This window comes from Oncorhynchus keta, chromosome 24 (genome assembly GCF_023373465.1).
Source record: "Oncorhynchus keta strain PuntledgeMale-10-30-2019 chromosome 24, Oket_V2, whole genome shotgun sequence".
In the NCBI taxonomy this organism is placed as follows: Eukaryota; Metazoa; Chordata; class Actinopteri; order Salmoniformes; family Salmonidae; genus Oncorhynchus; species Oncorhynchus keta.
The window spans coordinates 31327830-31345266 of NC_068444.1; the positions used below are offsets into that span (position 1 = coordinate 31327830).

Here is a 17437-nt window from a genome sequence, read left to right on the forward strand (position 1 = left end):
CACGCTGACACAGTCTTTATAAAATTGACTCCATGTTTCCATTGTCGGATTTTGACTATAGGCTACTTTAAAGCATGATATGAGATGTCTCATAACATGAAATAAAACATTCAGGTTTCAAACAATTTACATTTTCAAATTGCATACTACCTCCAGCTTTGGGGCAGCAGGTAGCCTAGTTGTTAGAGCATTGGGCCAGTAACTGAAAGGTTGCTGGATCGAATCCCTGAGCTGACAAGGTAAAAATCTGTTGTTCTGCCCCTGAACAAGGCAGTTAACCCACTGTTCCTTGGTAGGCTTGCATTGTAAATAATGTTCTTGCCTAGTTAAATACAGGTTAAATAAAAAATCCAGCTCACATTGTAATGTGGTGTATGACACGCCAATAGCCTGTTGCCTACACTTGTAGCCTATGGTGAATGGGAGGCACGCTTCAACTAACAGAGAAATAAATAGTTGTTTTCATTAATCGTGTACCAAATCTGTTTTAACAAGCAACTGCATTTGGAGTTGTTTCGCAATGAATGGGCTTATAAAATAACATGCTTTACTCCAGCAGCAACCAGCTGAGGAGCTTCAGGAGAAATCCTGCTCAAAATCCTGAAATCCTGCTCAAAATTGGCACTCTATGCTGTGCACATGTGATAAATAAGATAGGCTACAGGAGGATTAACGAATATACAGTAATTTAATTCCACTAAATTATGCAAATTAACATATAGACCAGGCATCAACAACTAGATTCAGCCATGGGACTAATTGTTTTTGGTGCGGATGGTCAGGGGCCGGAACAGAATGACAAATAATTTGTAGACTGCAAATTGACCGCAAGAAGCCCAAACAGATATGTGTGACTAAAACCTCAAACCTTGCTTACATTTGTATACGAATACGTGTCTCTATTATGCATCGGAATACTTGGGAACAGATTTCTTAAATAAAAATCACTTGGAGCTGATTGTGTGGTTTTTACAGCAATTCAACACACACAAAAAGAGGAGAACATCCCTTCATCAAAAAAGAGATGTAAAAGAGGTATTTATGATATGCTGTATACGGCCCAGATAAAGGCTATAGATGTGGCAAAGGTAAATTGAACTCGACCAAAACAATGGCATTGCCATGGAAAAGCATGGGGGAAAGATTCTGAGTATCCTCATTGCCCACCAGCAAAATTAGCCTACATTTAGGCTATTGTTTATCTGTATTTCATACTATGTTGAGGTAAAAATCTAAGTAAAATGCCAGTATGGATGTCAACCCCAACACATGTTCATGTCATCTTTCCCAATCAAATGCATTACAGTTAAAAACAGCTGACTACCACCACTGATTACTGTACGCCAACTATGCTAAACATAGTATTTAAATGGGAGTTAGCATTTAGCAGTCACTTCTAAACTTTAAAAAAGTGACAACTTGTTTCTACATGTTATGCAGAAAAAAAACAAATATACCCAAATCTGACTTAACTCTAGGGTACGCTAACGTCCCACCTGGCCAACATCCAGTGAGATTGCAGAGCACCGAATTCAAATACAGAAATACTCATTATAAAAATTCAGAAAAGATACAACTATTAAACATAGGTTTAAAGATGAACTTATTGTGAATCCAACCACTGTGTCAGATTTACAAATGCTTTATGGCAAAAGCACACCTTACAATTATTTGAGAACATAGCCCAGCAGACAAATCATTACAAACAGAACCCAGCCAAGTAGAAAAGTTACACAAGTCAGAAATAGAGATAAAATTAATCCCTTACCTTTGATGATCTTCATATGTTTGCACTCAGAAGACATTCATTTATTCAATAAATGTTCCTTTTGTTCGATAGAGTCTCTCTTTATTACATTTACATTTAAGTCATTTAGCAGACGCTCTTATCCAGAGCGACTTACAAATTGGTGCATTCACCTTATGACATCCAGTGGAACAGCCACTTTACAATAGTGCATCTAAATCTTTTAAGGGGGGTGAGAAGGATTACTTTATCCTATCCTAGGTATTCCTTAAAGAGGTGGGGTTTCAGGTGTCTCCGGAAGGTGGTGATTGACTCCGCTGTCCTGGCGTCGTGAGGGAGTTTGTTCCACCATTGGGGAGCCAGAGCAGCGAACAGTTTTGACTGGGCTGAGCGGGAACTGTACTTCCTCAGTGGTAGGGAGGCGAGCAGGCCAGAGGTGGATGAACGCAGTGCCCTTGTTTGGGTGTAGGGCCTGATCAGAGCCTGGAGGTACTGAGGTGCCGTTCCCCTCACAGCTCCGTAGGCAAGCACCATGGTCTTGTAGCGGATGCGCGCTTCAACTGGAAGCCAGTGGAGAGAGCGGAGGAGCGGGGTGACGTGAGAGAACTTGGGAAGGTTGAACACCAGACGGGCTGCGGCGTTCTGGATGAGTTGTAGGGGTTTAATGGCACAGGCAGGGAGCCCAGCCAACAGCGAGTTGCAGTAATCCAGACGGGAGATGACAAGTGCCTGGATTAGGACCTGCGCCGCTTCCTGTGTGAGGCAGGGTCGTACTCTGCGGATGTTGTAGAGCATGAACCTACAGGAACGGGCCACCGCCTTGATGTTAGTTGAGAACGACAGGGTGTTGTCCAGGATCACGCCAAGGTTCTTAGCGCTCTGGGAGGAGGACACAATGGAGTTGTCAACCGTGATGGCGAGATCATGGAACGGGCAGTCCTTCCCCGGGAGGACTTTATATCCGAAAACCTCCATTTTGTTCTCGCATTTTCTTCAGTAATCCACAGGCTCAAACGCAGTCACAACAGGCAGCCAAAAAAATCCAAATTGTATCCGTAAAGTTCATAGAAACATGTGAAACGATGTTTATATTCAATCCTCAGATTGTTTTTAGCCCAAATGATCTATAATATTTCAACCGGACAATAACGTTGTCAATATAAAAGGTAAACAAGAAAGTCACTCTCCCTGGTCGCGTGCATGAAAAAGCTCCGCGACATGGCAGGGTCCACTCAGACTGCTCTTACTCCCTCATTTTTCAGAATACAAGCCTGAAACCATTTCTAAAGACCGTTGACATCTAGTGGAATAATAATAATAATAATATATGCCATTTAGCAGACGCTTTTATCCAAAGCGACTTACAGTCATGTGTGCATACATTCTACGTATGGGTGGTCCCGGGAATCGAACCCACTAACCTGGCGTTACAAGCGCCATGCTCTGGCATAGGAACTGCAATATGAGTCCGAAGACCATGAATACTGTAATGGCATTGAATAGAAAACTACTCACAAAAAAAATCATACTTCCTGAATGGATTTTTCTCAGGTTATCACCTGTTATACTCACAGACATTATTTTAAGAGTTTTTGAAACTTTATAGTTTTCTATCCAAATCGACTAATTATATGCATATCCTATCTTCTGGGCCCGAGTAGAAGGCAGTTTAATTTGGGCATGCTTTTCATCCAAAATTCCAAATGCTGCCCCCTACCCTAGAGAAGTTAAGTAACCACATTGTGGGCCTGTTACAATACATAAATCATGACGGATTTGACAAATATCCACTTTTTTAGATTGTTGAATGTGGGCCAATCTGGTAGGCGTTCCATTGACTCCTTTACTGCATCTAAACTGGTATCTCTGCATTGCGTAAGCATACATGGCAAGCAAGGGAAAAGACAGGGTATCGTTTCTCTTTGCTATATACAGTAGGCCTTTAACTTAAGGGGTTGGTGTCCAATCAGGCTGAGGATATATACGTTGATGATGAATAAAAAACAAATCTACTTTAATTTCCACTCCTCCGCCTAAAGTTTAAACTAAGTAAACGATAATGTGCACTGAGATCAACGCTGAACTCCCAAAATGTTGTACAGGCTCAATTTTAGAAACGTTCCTATTGTGGGGGGCTGAGGCGCACAGTTACGGCAACAAAGCGGCCATTTTCCTGACCCAGTTTCCCGGTGGCGTTCCGGGGTGTTCCCTGAGCTGTAGATGAAAAGGCACGAAGACAATGAGGCCCTCCACGTCTAAATAGCACGACCAGCTTCACAATGACAGGAAAAAAGTGCAACACTGAACTAATGGGTGTCATTCGCACACAATGCACACTGGAGAAATGGACACACGCAAGCAGTCAGCACACACACACACACACACACATGCACAAAGCGTAACCAGGATGTTTCCTCCCTTTGTCATCACGTGGGGATCCATGACAACATGAAGACAATGATTATGATTTCAGCGATCTCATCTGCACAAAGCAACCACCTGGACACAAACACACAGCCACGGAGTGCGTAGGTATACATCTCTGCAGCCAAAAGCAGCATCCTCTCCTCTTCATCAATTTTGTTTTGCAGAGAACTGATAACTGGGGTTTGATACATATAAAGCAGGCCCAAAGCTACGGTCAAGGTTAGAAACTATAGGCCAGGAACTGAAGCTATGGCAGCTTTGACAGTCAGGCAGAGCAAAGTGTTAAGTGGGCCTCTGTATACACACAAGCAGCCTAATCTCCAGACTGATCTGCCAGTGGGGTTGGTCACCCGTGTCACATTCCCCAGTCACACACACACACACACACACACACACACACACACACACACACACACACACACACACACACACACACACACAAAGAGGATGTCATAAGCTGCAAGGGACTCTCTCTAGTCTCTGTTCCTCAGTTTCTTTCCCAATCTGTATTATTCTACCCCTATCATCCCCTATGTTCCTCTGCTTCATCCTATATTCTCTCTCCCTCCACCTCCATATACATTTTCATGGTTCTTCAGTGTGAGGTTTACTCTGCATTCGGGTGGGGCAGTTGTAACATCTCGCAGCACAAGGCTAGCTAACAGAGATCAGGCTTCCCAGTCATCTCTTTCCCAAGCAGGTACCACTGAATACACAGCCAGGTCATTCAGCATACCGTCCCGTCCTTCACGGACCATATCAAATACTACTCTTCCCAGTGCTAGAAGCGTCACTACAGACACCTTGGCTCTGCGTGAAGCCATAAGGCACGAGAGGCAGTGCTATAGCCTGATTATAGACACAGCTAAGGAGTGCTGTTAGGTTGTTAGGGAGGAGGTGGAAGTAGCATGGCTGATATGACAGCTCCTTACCGATTCGTCCAGGGCGAAGCGCAGGCAGCCATGTTCGTACAGCACAAAGAACCGCCGCTGCCATTTCTGTTGGGAGAAAGAGGAACATCGTTAACACTTAATCTGATGATCTCCTTATAAACTATTAAGAAACGGCCTATAAACTAATATTGTATACAATTTCTGCAGGGAAAGAGGAGCATTGCTATTGGGCTGAAACCAAACAAACACTTAAGCTCCATTATGAACTGGGACTAATAGGGTGTAGTGAACATATAGCTAAGAGATGCTTAAAGATACAATAACATAAATCCGAGAACCCACCGCCTGTAGTCTGGGTACCAGACGTTTTAGCTAACACTCCTTGCCACTACTGTCGTTCTTGGTAAATGACATGGAGAACAAGGAGCAAAATGAAATAGCTGAATAGAGACTAGAGGTCGACCGATTATGATTTTTCAACGCCGATACCGATACTTGGAAGCCCAAAAAAGCCGATACCGATTCAATCGGCCGGTTTAATTTTTTTAATTTTTTTAATGTATTTGTAATAATGACAATTACAACAATACTGAATTAACACTTATTTTAACTTAATATAATACATCAATAAAATCAATTTAACCTCAAGTAGATAATGAAACATGTTCAATTTGGTTTAAATCATGCAAAAACAAAGTGTTGGAGAAGAACGTAAAAGTGCAACATGTGCTATGTAAGAAAGCTAACGTGTCAGTTCCTTGCTCAGAACATGAGAACATATGAAAGCAGGTGGTTCCTTTGAACACGAGTCTTCAATATTCCCAGGTAAGAAGTTTTAGGTTGTAGTTATAGGACTATTTCCCTCTATACCATTTGTATTTCATTAACCTTTGACTATTGGATGTTCTTATAGGCACTTTAGTATTGCCAGTGTAACAGTATAGCTTTCGTCCCTCTCCTCGCACCTCCCTGGGCTCGAAACCAGCAACACAACGACAACAGCCACCACATCGAAGCAGCGTTACCCATGCAAAGCAAGGGAAACAACCACCCCAAGGCTCAGAGTGAGTGAAGTTTGAAACACTGTTAGCGCGCGCTAACTAGCCAGCCATTTCATTTTGGTTACACCAGGCTCATCTCAGGAGTTGATAGGTTTGTCATAAACAGCGCAATGCTTGACGCACAACGAAGAGCTGCTGGCAAAACGCACAAAAGTGCTGTTTGAATGTTTACGCGCCTGCTTCTGCCTACCACCACTCAGTCAGATACTTAAGATACTTGTATGCTCAGTCAGATTATATACACGCTAGATAATATCTAGTAATATCATCAACCATGTGTAGTTAACTAGTGATTATGATTGATTTTTTAGTTTTTTATAAGATAAGTTTAATGCTAGCTAGCAACTTACCTTGGGTTACTGCATTTGCGTAACAGGCAGTATCCTTGTGGAGTGCAACGAGAGAGTGGCAGGTCGTTATTGCGTTGGACTAGTTAACTGTAAGGTTGCAGGATTGGATCCCCCGAGCTGACAATGTCTTTCTGCCCCTGAACAATGCAGTTAACCCACTGTTCCTAGGCCGTCATTGAAAATAAGAATGTGTTCTTAACTGACTTGCCTCAACTGTGCCAATTGTGCGCCACCCTATGGGACTCCCAATCACGGCCGGTTGTTATGCAGCCTGGATTCAAACCAGGGTAGTGACACCTCTAGCACTGAGATGCAGTGCCTAAGACCGCTGCGCCACTCAGGAGCCCTTGCAAGGGAAACAGATTGTTTGTCATCTGTAGCCCAAAGAAATCAGCCAAAACAAGCTCAATAACTCAATGCGTGCACACACTGATTATGCATTCACCCGTATTGTGGATAGGCCTAGGCTACATCTTGATTTACCCAGTTTATCAATAAAGATTTACCATTCAAAATAAATGTACCATTATGTTGTTAAAGTTAGAATGGTAAAAACATACCAAAGTCAAATTGATTGTATAATTGATTAATTAATCGATACATGGCGATCTCTGAAAAATATGGACGTACATTTTTTTTAATAACGTAATGATATTGAACTCAAAAGATGCCCAACGATTGAACAGAGCAGTAGCTGAGTTTATCTGTCTGGATCAAGTGCCATTCTGTGACCTGGTAATATGGCTTCTTTTTTGCAGTGGTATTGTTTTGTTATTGTTTTGGAATCGAGTATTGGGATACTAAACCAGGTATCGAAGTCAAAAATCTGGTATCGTGACAACACTAGTACCATAATTGCTGGACTATTAAGCGCACCTGAATATAAACCGCACCCACTGAATTCTTAAAAAAATATGTATTTTGTACTTAAATACGACGCACATGTCTATAAGCCGCAAGTGCCAACCGGTACATTGAAACAAATTAACTTGGTCACTATCCTCCTGTGCACTGAAACCACTGAAGTCATCTCCCTCGGTGTCGGAGATAAATAGCCTCAGAATTGCTTCATCCGATGTTGGATTGTTTTCATTGTCGCTCTCGTCACTTTCTTCCGGAGGCAAATACCCCGCTGAGCTCATGCTGCCCCTTCAACACGCAGTAGTCCAGCCTTTCGAAACCCGTTGATGATAGTGGATTTTTTGACAATGCTCCACGCTGTCAGGACCCACTGGCAGACTTGACCATAAGTTGCTCTTCGCATGCAGCCCGTTTCAGTGAAGAATTTCTCCCCACTTGTCATCCAAGACTCCCACTGAACAAGGAGCGCCACCTTAAATGCACGATTTACACTGATGTCGAGTGGCTGCAAATACTTTGGGCCATCTGCTTTTCTTCCCTCTGAAAGCTTTTGTTGTCTTTTTGCACTGAGTCAGTTCCTCACGCTGCTGTTTCCAACGTCTTGTCATCGACTCATTAAGGCCAAGCTCCCGTGCAGCAGCTCTCTTTCCTTTTCCAACAGCCAGATCGATCGCCTTCAACTTGAAAGCTGCATCATATGCATTTCTCCGTGTCTTTGCCATGATGAGGGTGACAAAATTACTACCGTAATCAGAATGATGGGAAGTTTGAGCGCGCTCGATTTTACATCACATTATGTGACGGTGCGCAGTTTTTTGCCGGCATGAATCTTGTGAAAGCGGGAAAAAGCCATTATGCGTCATTGCATAAAGCACGAGGTTCAAAGCGTGGGAATAAAGTAGCAGCTTATAGTCCGGAAATTACGGTACTCTCTATTGCTGCTTTTCAACTGTAACGCCAGTGTTATACTTAAGCAATAAGGCACGATGGGACCTGGTATATGACCAATATACCACCACATGGGCTGTTCTTAAGCAGGACGCAACGCGGAGTGCCTGGATACAGCCCTTAGCCGTGGTATATTGGCCATATACTATAAACCCCCAAGGTGTCTTATTGCTATTATAAACTGGTTACCGACGTAATTAGAGCAGTAAAAATAAATATTTTGTCATATCCGTGATTTTCGATCTGATATACCACGGCTGTCAGCCAATCAGCATTCAGGGCTCGAACCACCCAGTTTATAATAGTGTATACAACCTGATGTTATAGGAAATTATGTTTCCATAGTGTAGCAAAGGCTCTTATTTATATCTTAGACTTTTTAGTTCACTGTTCCATTAAATTGTGCTTTTTGTTAACTGCAGACACCTCTGAGCCATAGAGATGTATAGAGATCGCAATGTATCAATCAGTCCTCAATGGCGTTGCCCATGTTAAACACGCTTTTTGGCACTAGAGACCCTTTGTACATATCTATGCTGAGCACACCTGCAACCAATTTCACTTCTTAAATACCCGAGTTCCTTTGTCTTTTAGTTCAGTGCCAAACAATCTAAGCACTAGTACAAAACCTCTCCAACATGTATCCTTTCATTTCTGTTATCTGTGAGTCCAATACCCAAACGTAAGTAACCCGCAATATTATTTACATTCTTCAATTGATCTGCATTTAAAGATGCACTGTTGTTTATTAGCGGTAGGATGTTGTTAGAAATATTTGCATATTGAACGGATCTAATTTTGTACCTTCAATTAATATTTTACTGCTTTGGAGAAATTATATTTATCATTTGACTACTGGCTCAGATTGTGAAAAGTAATTGTTTAAGATCAAATATGCTGATAAATGTTTTTGTTTACTGTCAGCACAAGTCAATGGAAATTAAGTTTGAATTGGAGGAAATAAAACCGGAGCACCGACTCCCTAAAACAGAACCTCATGTCTCTCTCCTTATCCTCTAACCCGGGATCGCTGTGTCACCTACCTCACCCAGTGCATTCAAAATAGGCAACCTGCCTTATCACATTGCTAGGGCTGACAGTGAGAACTTCTGAAGAGCAACAACCTCTGCATAATCGAAAGTTGCATTGTGAGGTGTTAACCGTCAAAGGTGTAAACCCATGTTCACAGTTAGCCATCGTTATGCAGATGCAGCCCCAGTGGACTCGCCCCCAAAATAGCGCAGGTTCTTCGGCGCCATGGCCCACCTGGCTTAGCGCAGTTTGTTGAATAGATTCCATGATCCGAACATGAGCGAGTGCTCGGCTCCTTCACGCCACTATGTGTACCCGTATGTGCGCTCTAATCATCGTGACGTATAGCACCAGGCAAATTGGCATGAAAAGGACAATACGTATGCAGATCTAGAGCCCATTTCTCTGACCATTCGATTATACGCTAGGGCTTGTGTTTCAAGCGCTTCCATTACGCCTCAAAGCTTACTTCCCAAATGGATTTTAAGTGGATTAAAACATCCCGATTGGTCAAAGTTCACCCATCTCCCTCTCACTGAGGTTCTGCTGCCCAGGAATGGTGTTTGTCTAATGTTTATCATGCGACTACAGTGCTATGGAAGAACAGGGAACAAACATACTAACCCATCCCCCATTCCATGTGAGCGCGTGCACGCCTCATGGTTGCTCTTACCCGGGATCTCTGCATGGGGTTGTCAAAGTCTGTTCCCTCGGGGGCCAAGCACAGCCATCCGCCGTAAATAGGTTTGGCCTGTAAAACAGAGCGATTTAGACAATCATTAAAATTGTTGGGAAGCAGTCAGCAAGGAGAGGGCACATTTTGTGGTCCAGATGTTCCTATAGACCCTCCCAATGAGGCAGTTTTCAAACCACAAAACCAGTTAGCAAGCCTGTTGGCCTAATTAGCATTGTTTGATAGACACCATTGCCTTGCATTCAAATTACTTAAATGAAGATTTGTGAATGAGAACAGCGCCTGCTTATAAACCTACATTCACTTCGTGGAAGTTGTTTGAGCCAAAAACATGCATGTTTCCAATGAAAACACAGAAGTTCAAAAGATGTGGAAATGTATAAACATGGAGCAGAGCTCCCACGGTGAGGGGTGGCTGTTTAAAATGGCTGCTCTTTGCACTCTAAAACTTGTTTGTCTTGGTCTAACTTTTACTGTTAAACATTACGAAGAAGCAGCTGTCAGGGCTGTTTTGCAAAAAAAAAAATAAAAATCCATCCTACCTTCTTTACCTCAAAATCCCTGGCCCTGGCTGTCACTAGCTAGCCCGTGTCCCTGCATGTCTGTCAAATCTATGTGCCTCGTTTCCGCTTGCATAGACTGACTGCCTATAGAGACATTTAATTGGTTACTTTTAACAGGTGATTGGGTGACTGAGGAGATAAACATGCCATGATCTAGTCCTAAGAAATCTGATAAGTCTACCATTTTGGCCGCAATGATGACTAATTATTTTACTTATTGCTGATTAGCTGATTATCTGCAAAACTGAAGTCTACGCCTAGGCTACGATCCAAAATGGATGTTTCCGGTCCTCAGATCGTATATGGGCAATGTTATCAATAAAGTAGCAAATATCACACAGGTCTTGCTATAATGCATAACTGATTTCTCCATTCTTCTTACAAAACATCCAAAGAGAGAGCGAGGAAGAGAGAAAGAGCTGGACAGGAAAGAATGAGCGAGACACAAGGAGAGGCAGTGTAAGCGAGCAGCTGTGGCCTGTAGCGATGTTGGTGGGCTGAGGAGCCATGAGACCTGGAGAGGAGGGACACACCCTTGCACCATTCCTCCCTCCACACACACACAAGCCTCACTTCCTCTATAGTGGTCCTCCTTTGACCTCAACCTCCCCCCTCAGCTCTCTCCCACAGACCTTCTACCTTCCCCCTCCATTCCAGCCCGCCTCCAACCCCACCGGCAGTGAGGTTAACCCATAGAGATAGGACTCTAGTGCCCAAAAGTCTGTTTTAGCATGGGCAGCACTATTGGGGACTTTCACAATGTTGAAGTAGAAAACTGGGTGGGACTTCCTATGGGTTAAGGGAGGATCACATCATTCCATCCAGGTCATCAGGAGGGATTAACCAATGAATTACACACGTGAGAAAACATTCCATAACTTCAGGTGGCAGTAAATCATCAACCTTGGCTTCATACCTGTTCAAACAACACACTCCAAGTGGCAATATGCACTGTTTCAGTTTGTTTACCAACTCATAGTAGTAGAAGAAAATTGACAACTTCAAAATGGAGATGCTCATACTCTCTCAGATGCCATAATCGGACAGATAAAATTGCGTCCTCTATCACGCGTTAACCTCTTATTGCCTCCCTAGTACAATCCAGGGAGGCCTGGACGCTCTTCTCTCCTCCACTCATTTAGGAGTCATGCCAAAAGGTCCATTCAAAGGTAAGGTAGACCCGTCTGAAAGTTCACCTTACTCCTCCTAGCCAAGTAAAACTAATGCAGAGCCTTTGATTGTACACTGAACAAAAATATAAAACGCAACATGTAAAGTGTTGGTCCATTGTTACATGAGCTGAAATTAAAGATCCCTGAAATGTTCCATTCACACAAAGCATATCTCTCTCAAATGTTTTGCACAAATTTGTTGACATCCCTGCTAGTGAGCATTTCTCCTTTGCCAAGATAATCCATCCACCTGACAGTTGTGGCATATCAAGAAACTGATTAAACAGCATGATCATTACACCGGTGCACCTTGTGCTGGGGACAATAAAAGTCCACTTTAAAATGTACAGTTTTGTCACACAACGCCACAGATGTCTCAAGTTGAGGGAGCGTGCAGTTGGCATGCTGACTTGCCAGATAACTGAATGTTAATTTCTCTACCATAAGCCTCATCAGACACCGTTTTGGAGAATATGGCAGTACGTCCAACTGGCCTCGTAACTGCAGACCACGTGTATGGGATCGTGTGGACGAGCGGTTTGCTGATGTCATTGCACACAGAGTACCCCATGGTGGGGGTATGGTATAGGCAGGCAGAAGTTACAGACAACGAGCACAACTGCATTTTATCGATGGCAATTTGAATGCACAGAGATACCATGATGAGATCCTGAGGCCCATTGCTGTGTCATTCAATCTGCCTCCATCACCTGTTTCAAAGATGATAATGCACAGCCCCATATCGCAAGGAGTGTAGTTGTCACACCAGATACTGACTGGTTCTGATCCATGCCCCTACTTTTTTTTTTAAGGGCATCTGTGACCAACAGATGCATATCTGTATTCCCAGTACTGTGAAATCCATAGGTTAGGGCCTAATGAATTTATTTCAATTAACTGATTTACTTAAATGAACTGTAACTCAGTAAAATATTTTAAATTGTTGCATGTTTATTTTTGTTCAGTATAGATAGAACCGGAACTTATAGGTCTAAGACGTCATTTTGGACCATGTGGAATTGATATCTATGCATGTTAATTTGAGAACTTGGAGCTCCACTGGTGAGAGTAACCTGTGAGAAACTCTGTTCCAGTTTCAATCCCAACCCTGCACTTTCACAAGCTCTTCCTCTCCTCCCTCAAATCTTTCCATACCCCTGCCTCCTCTCTCTCCCTGGGTTCACTCTCCTTCCCTCTATACTCCCATCATCACCCCACTATCACTCCCAAACTGTTCTCTCTGTCTGTATTTCCACCATTTCCTTGCCTCCCACTCTCCCTGCCTTCCACCTTCTATCCTGAGTGGGTTCTCTATCTCACCAACGCCTCAGGAACTACAGAGCAGCGTAGCTCAGCAATAGCCTTGATCCAGAAAAAAAACCTTTGAAACTATTGTCCTATGGGCTACCACCTACACTCTGTTTTGATCTAGAACAACCTTGCCTGACTCCACCGCTGTTGGAAAAATGCTAGGGGAAACACTGCGTGACCAACTAAATACACCAGCACCAAACATACTCTTCCGCCACATTCATTTCCTTTCAGATAACTTTTCCATGTGGGCTAGGCATATCTCTTTCAATGTTGTATTCATGCTGGAGGCGTGCTCGATTGACCGGAGAGTGTGAAAGTTTGAGTTAAACAGAATAACTCACTTTAAATTTAGGGCTCAAATTCAGTTAGACTAATGAGCGCCTCTCTTGGAGCCATGCAGTGTTCAAACCGCATTAAGATGCACCCTGGCTGGGTTAAGTGTATCTACTAACCAGAGGCCGAGCGCATAGAAGTGGAACCACCGTCTGTTTCACTTCTGATTTCCACTTTACTGTTTTCATTTCATCCACTCAGTGCTAAGGATGCCATTACAGAATATGAGAGCGCAGATAGGCTACATTCTTCCGTGTTTACATTTTCCTGTCCAAAATGGCAGTCAGTCATGACTAGTTCCTTGGATAGATTTGAGCTAAACTTATTTTTAAGGGGTTGTTTTGTTTTATGAGATTAAAACTAGCTAGCTGTAGCGTATTGTTTAAATTCTCAGACTCCCCTGGTATGAGAACTCATTACTAGCCCTATATGGATAGAGCAGCGGATAGAAGCATCTCTGGTTCCACTGGTGACGTCATAAAGACCCTGGGAGAGAGCAAGGCTGGGTCTCAGGAGGATTAAAGAAGTGATGTAATCGCTTTAAGATTCTAGTCCTGACTCAGGTGTCCAGGTCTGAAGGGGTTAACCCCGCAGTAATCATAAGCAGGCTGTCATACACACAAGCAGAGAAACACACGTTCTCACTAATACACAAGCAGAGAAACACATGCACACTTTTTCCAATCACACACATTTTGTGGAGGAGAGGATGCTTGCTGGCGTTGCTGTTCTTAAGCCATGTTCAAGGGCCCATCTGGACCTCATCGCATGGGATCAATTATAAGATACAACAGAAACTAGCTAATGATCTCAGAGATAGAAATCCTCTCATTCACTACTTCACTGGCTGAAGGAAACCAGGGGGACTTGTAATACGATTTGAGTACACATACAGTATTTCATCGGATGTGCTACATGTCCCAGACTTGCTGTTTTCAACTCTCTAGAGACAGCAAGAGTGGTAGAGATACTCTAAATGATCGGCTATGAAAAGCCAACTGACATTTACTCCTGAGGTGCTGACCTGTTGCACACTCTACAACCACTGTGATTTATTATTATTTGACCCTGCTGATCATCTTGGCCCTGTACTGTTATAATATCCACCCGGCACAGCCAGAAGAGGACTGGACACCCCTCCATAGCCTGGTTCCATTATAGGTTTCTTCCTCTGTCATTTTTCCTAGCCACCATGCTTCTACACCTGCATTGCATGCTGTTTGGGATGTAGGCTGAGTTTCTGTACAGCACTTTGGCTTTAAAATACATTCAATTGATTGTGAGGACTTTGTGTAGACCTACACTTAAGTTGAATTTGGGGTCACGTTCAGGAGGGCACAATCTTCTTGTTTGCGGCCACAGTTATCAGAGGGTGGCAGCACAGTCCCTTAAGTCAGCTGGTGACCCTGCCTGCCAGTCATATGGATGTTTCGGGACAATGTCTCCCAAAAAATTGGACAGGATCCATGATGGGTCAGCTGATTCCTCATTTTGGGAGGATGGTGTTATTTGCCAGTAATAAATGTTATTCCTAACCTGAAGCTGGTCAAACCTCCCTTATCCAAATCTTATGGTCATTTGTGGCTTTACACCAGGGTCCTATTATTATTACAGCTGATTCCTCATATTGAACCAGTGGTTGATCGTGAGAAACACTGGTTTTCTTCCTAGCAGACCACACCTTAGTTTGTCAGACTGAAGCAGGAGATTATACATACACACGCCATTAGTTCATCTCTAAAGGAGTCGGTCTTAAACAAATGGTCACTGAATGAGGACAACCAGAATGACACACACGCTGAGCTATAAATCAGACACTACCAATTAAGACTTGAGGATGGGAAAGTAGACATGACATTGTCAGTTTCTAAAGGTTTTAGAATACTAATTGGAAGTTTGACTAGGTAGCTGGCTAAAATATTGCCAAAATTCGACTGTTACACAACTTGACAGTAACAGCAAACCCGAAACGCCCAAATGGTCACATTGTCGCATAGGTGTTTGTAAGATATTAACTGCAATGTGGCTACATCATCACAATAACAATTATTTACCTGATTCAGATCTTGATCGGTCAAGAGATGCAACTCCCGAGGTTTGAAGCAGTTCTGACATTTACTTTTATTAAAAATGTTCGCCTGGAATTTTCTGCAAGGGTTCTCTTTCGCTGTAGACATTGTATATCGCCTCCGTTCACCGTAAATGCAAATTAGTTCAAAATTGACGATTGGATAATCCGTTCTGCGTTTCTTTCATCCAATTTGGAACAAGGGCCCAGCAATCCAACGCATGATGATCCAAATAACTATATAAGCTAACGTTAGTGGTCTTGAGTTTTACACACACAAAACAAATTCAAGGTTTCTATTGTTTAGTTGTACCCAATTTATATGATCCAATATATGACTGCTAGTCATCAAGATAGCGAGACACCATTCTTGTGCGTTATTCAGTCCATGGCCTGCCCTTAATTCACAAAGCCGAACGAGTAACGTTAGCTAAGCGATTAACAAACTCACTAGCTTGGTTTTTTGTAATCATTGACGTTATTGTGCAAATTGCAAAAACAGCAACTGCACATTATAACATGCACCCATTTGACGGAAAAACTCAAAAGTGGAGGTAGCTGGCTAGCTACGATCGTAGCTAGCAGTTGCTCTTTGCAAAGTCTACCACCACTGCTTCTTCGCTGGCTATAGCAGTAAATTAGCTAGCGAGCTGGAAATCCTCTCGCCTAGCTGTTTAGCTTGGGTTAAAACGGTCCAGAATATAAATGTTCAGCGAAATTCTCTCCCCGTTGACACATAGTAAACGGACAAAGCGCCTCTTGCAGAATCATTGAAGCATCAAATACTTTTTTGGTTTTGTTTTGAGAACCAGCTCCGGTAGCTGCTCCCCTGGTTTATATTCTTCCTATTTTCAGGCGAAATCTTTCCCAGTGGAGAGGTCGCGAGCTCACAGATTTGTTGGGCATTGTGAACCGAGTGACATCACGGTCACGTGATCATACGGCATTTCAAAATAAAAGTCCCCCTGTAATTGTTTTACTTTTATTTTCTGATTTTTTAAATCACAAATATTAAAGTTTGAAGTGACTTAAATATAAGCGTATTGAAAAAACGAACAATGTATTATTGAAATCAATTAATCAAGATCGATTTACTGTCTAATATATATTTTTTAACTATAAATTATAATGATGCAAATATACCAACACTGTTGCTGGAAATATTAATAGTTTTAAACTACTGTCAACTCTTAACAGAACATGATTTAAACATGTTTTGAAAAAAACATTTTCACATTTTCCCTGTTCAAGGGAACTTTTTTCAGGGCAACAGCACACTCCTCCCATCTGACATTGACTCCTGAGGTGTTGAACTTCGCCACCCCTCCTGTCTGGGTCCTCTCTAGGTGTCTTAGGTTCTTACCTTCTGGGGAGTTTTCTTAGCCACTGTGCTACTGCATTACTTGCAGAAGGGGGGGGGGGGCTGAGTATCTGTAAAGCACTGTAAACAGCTTTAAAAAACTGTCTTTTCATTACAGCATTATACAGTTATGTGTTACTGTACTGTTGGAACTACACATTGTCTCCAATAAAGAGGGGTGATTTGGAATCCTCAGACACTCTACTAATAGGGTCCAGTGTCATACCATCAAGCATCAAGGTTTGCGTCAGTATGGTATTTTTTTCAGCAGAAAGCTACTTCCACCACTGACAAAAATGGTGATTTTCAATTAAAGCCTCTTACATCACTAAACAGGTATTTGTTCCTGTACTGTTGGAACTATACACATTTTCAAAGACTGTGCTAATTGGATCTGGTGCCATCCCAGGAAGTTGTGTCATTCAATAGTTTTTTTGCAGAAAACCTAATGTCAACTGTTACCAAAACCCTCTTATTATAGCACTATACAGATATGTTCTACTGTCTCCAATAAAGAAGGTGATTTGGAATCCTCAAACACCATATCTGGTGTCATGCCATGAAGATTTGTGTAATTCAATCTTTTTGGATAAAATTCTACTGTCAACTGCTAC

General features: G+C 42.5%; 1 protein-coding gene across 4 annotated transcripts in view; it reads right to left on the reverse strand.

Moving 5' to 3' along the window:
• The window catches only part of mprip (myosin phosphatase Rho interacting protein), a 62470-nt gene extending 46448 nt beyond the window's left edge, over window positions 1-16022 (reverse strand). For all 4 annotated transcript variants that reach the window (XM_035734432.2, XM_035734429.2, XM_035734430.2 and 1 more), the window contains exons 1-3: window positions 15450-16022; window positions 9993-10070; window positions 5107-5172 (exon numbers count right to left, since the gene is read on the reverse strand). In XM_035734432.2, coding sequence (XP_035590325.1) covers window positions 5107-5172; window positions 9993-10070; window positions 15450-15572 — 267 coding nt within the window. In that variant the 5' untranslated portion in view covers window positions 15573-16022. The remainder of the gene's footprint in view (window positions 1-5106; window positions 5173-9992; window positions 10071-15449) is intronic.
• Window positions 16023-17437: the final 1415 nt, after the last annotated feature.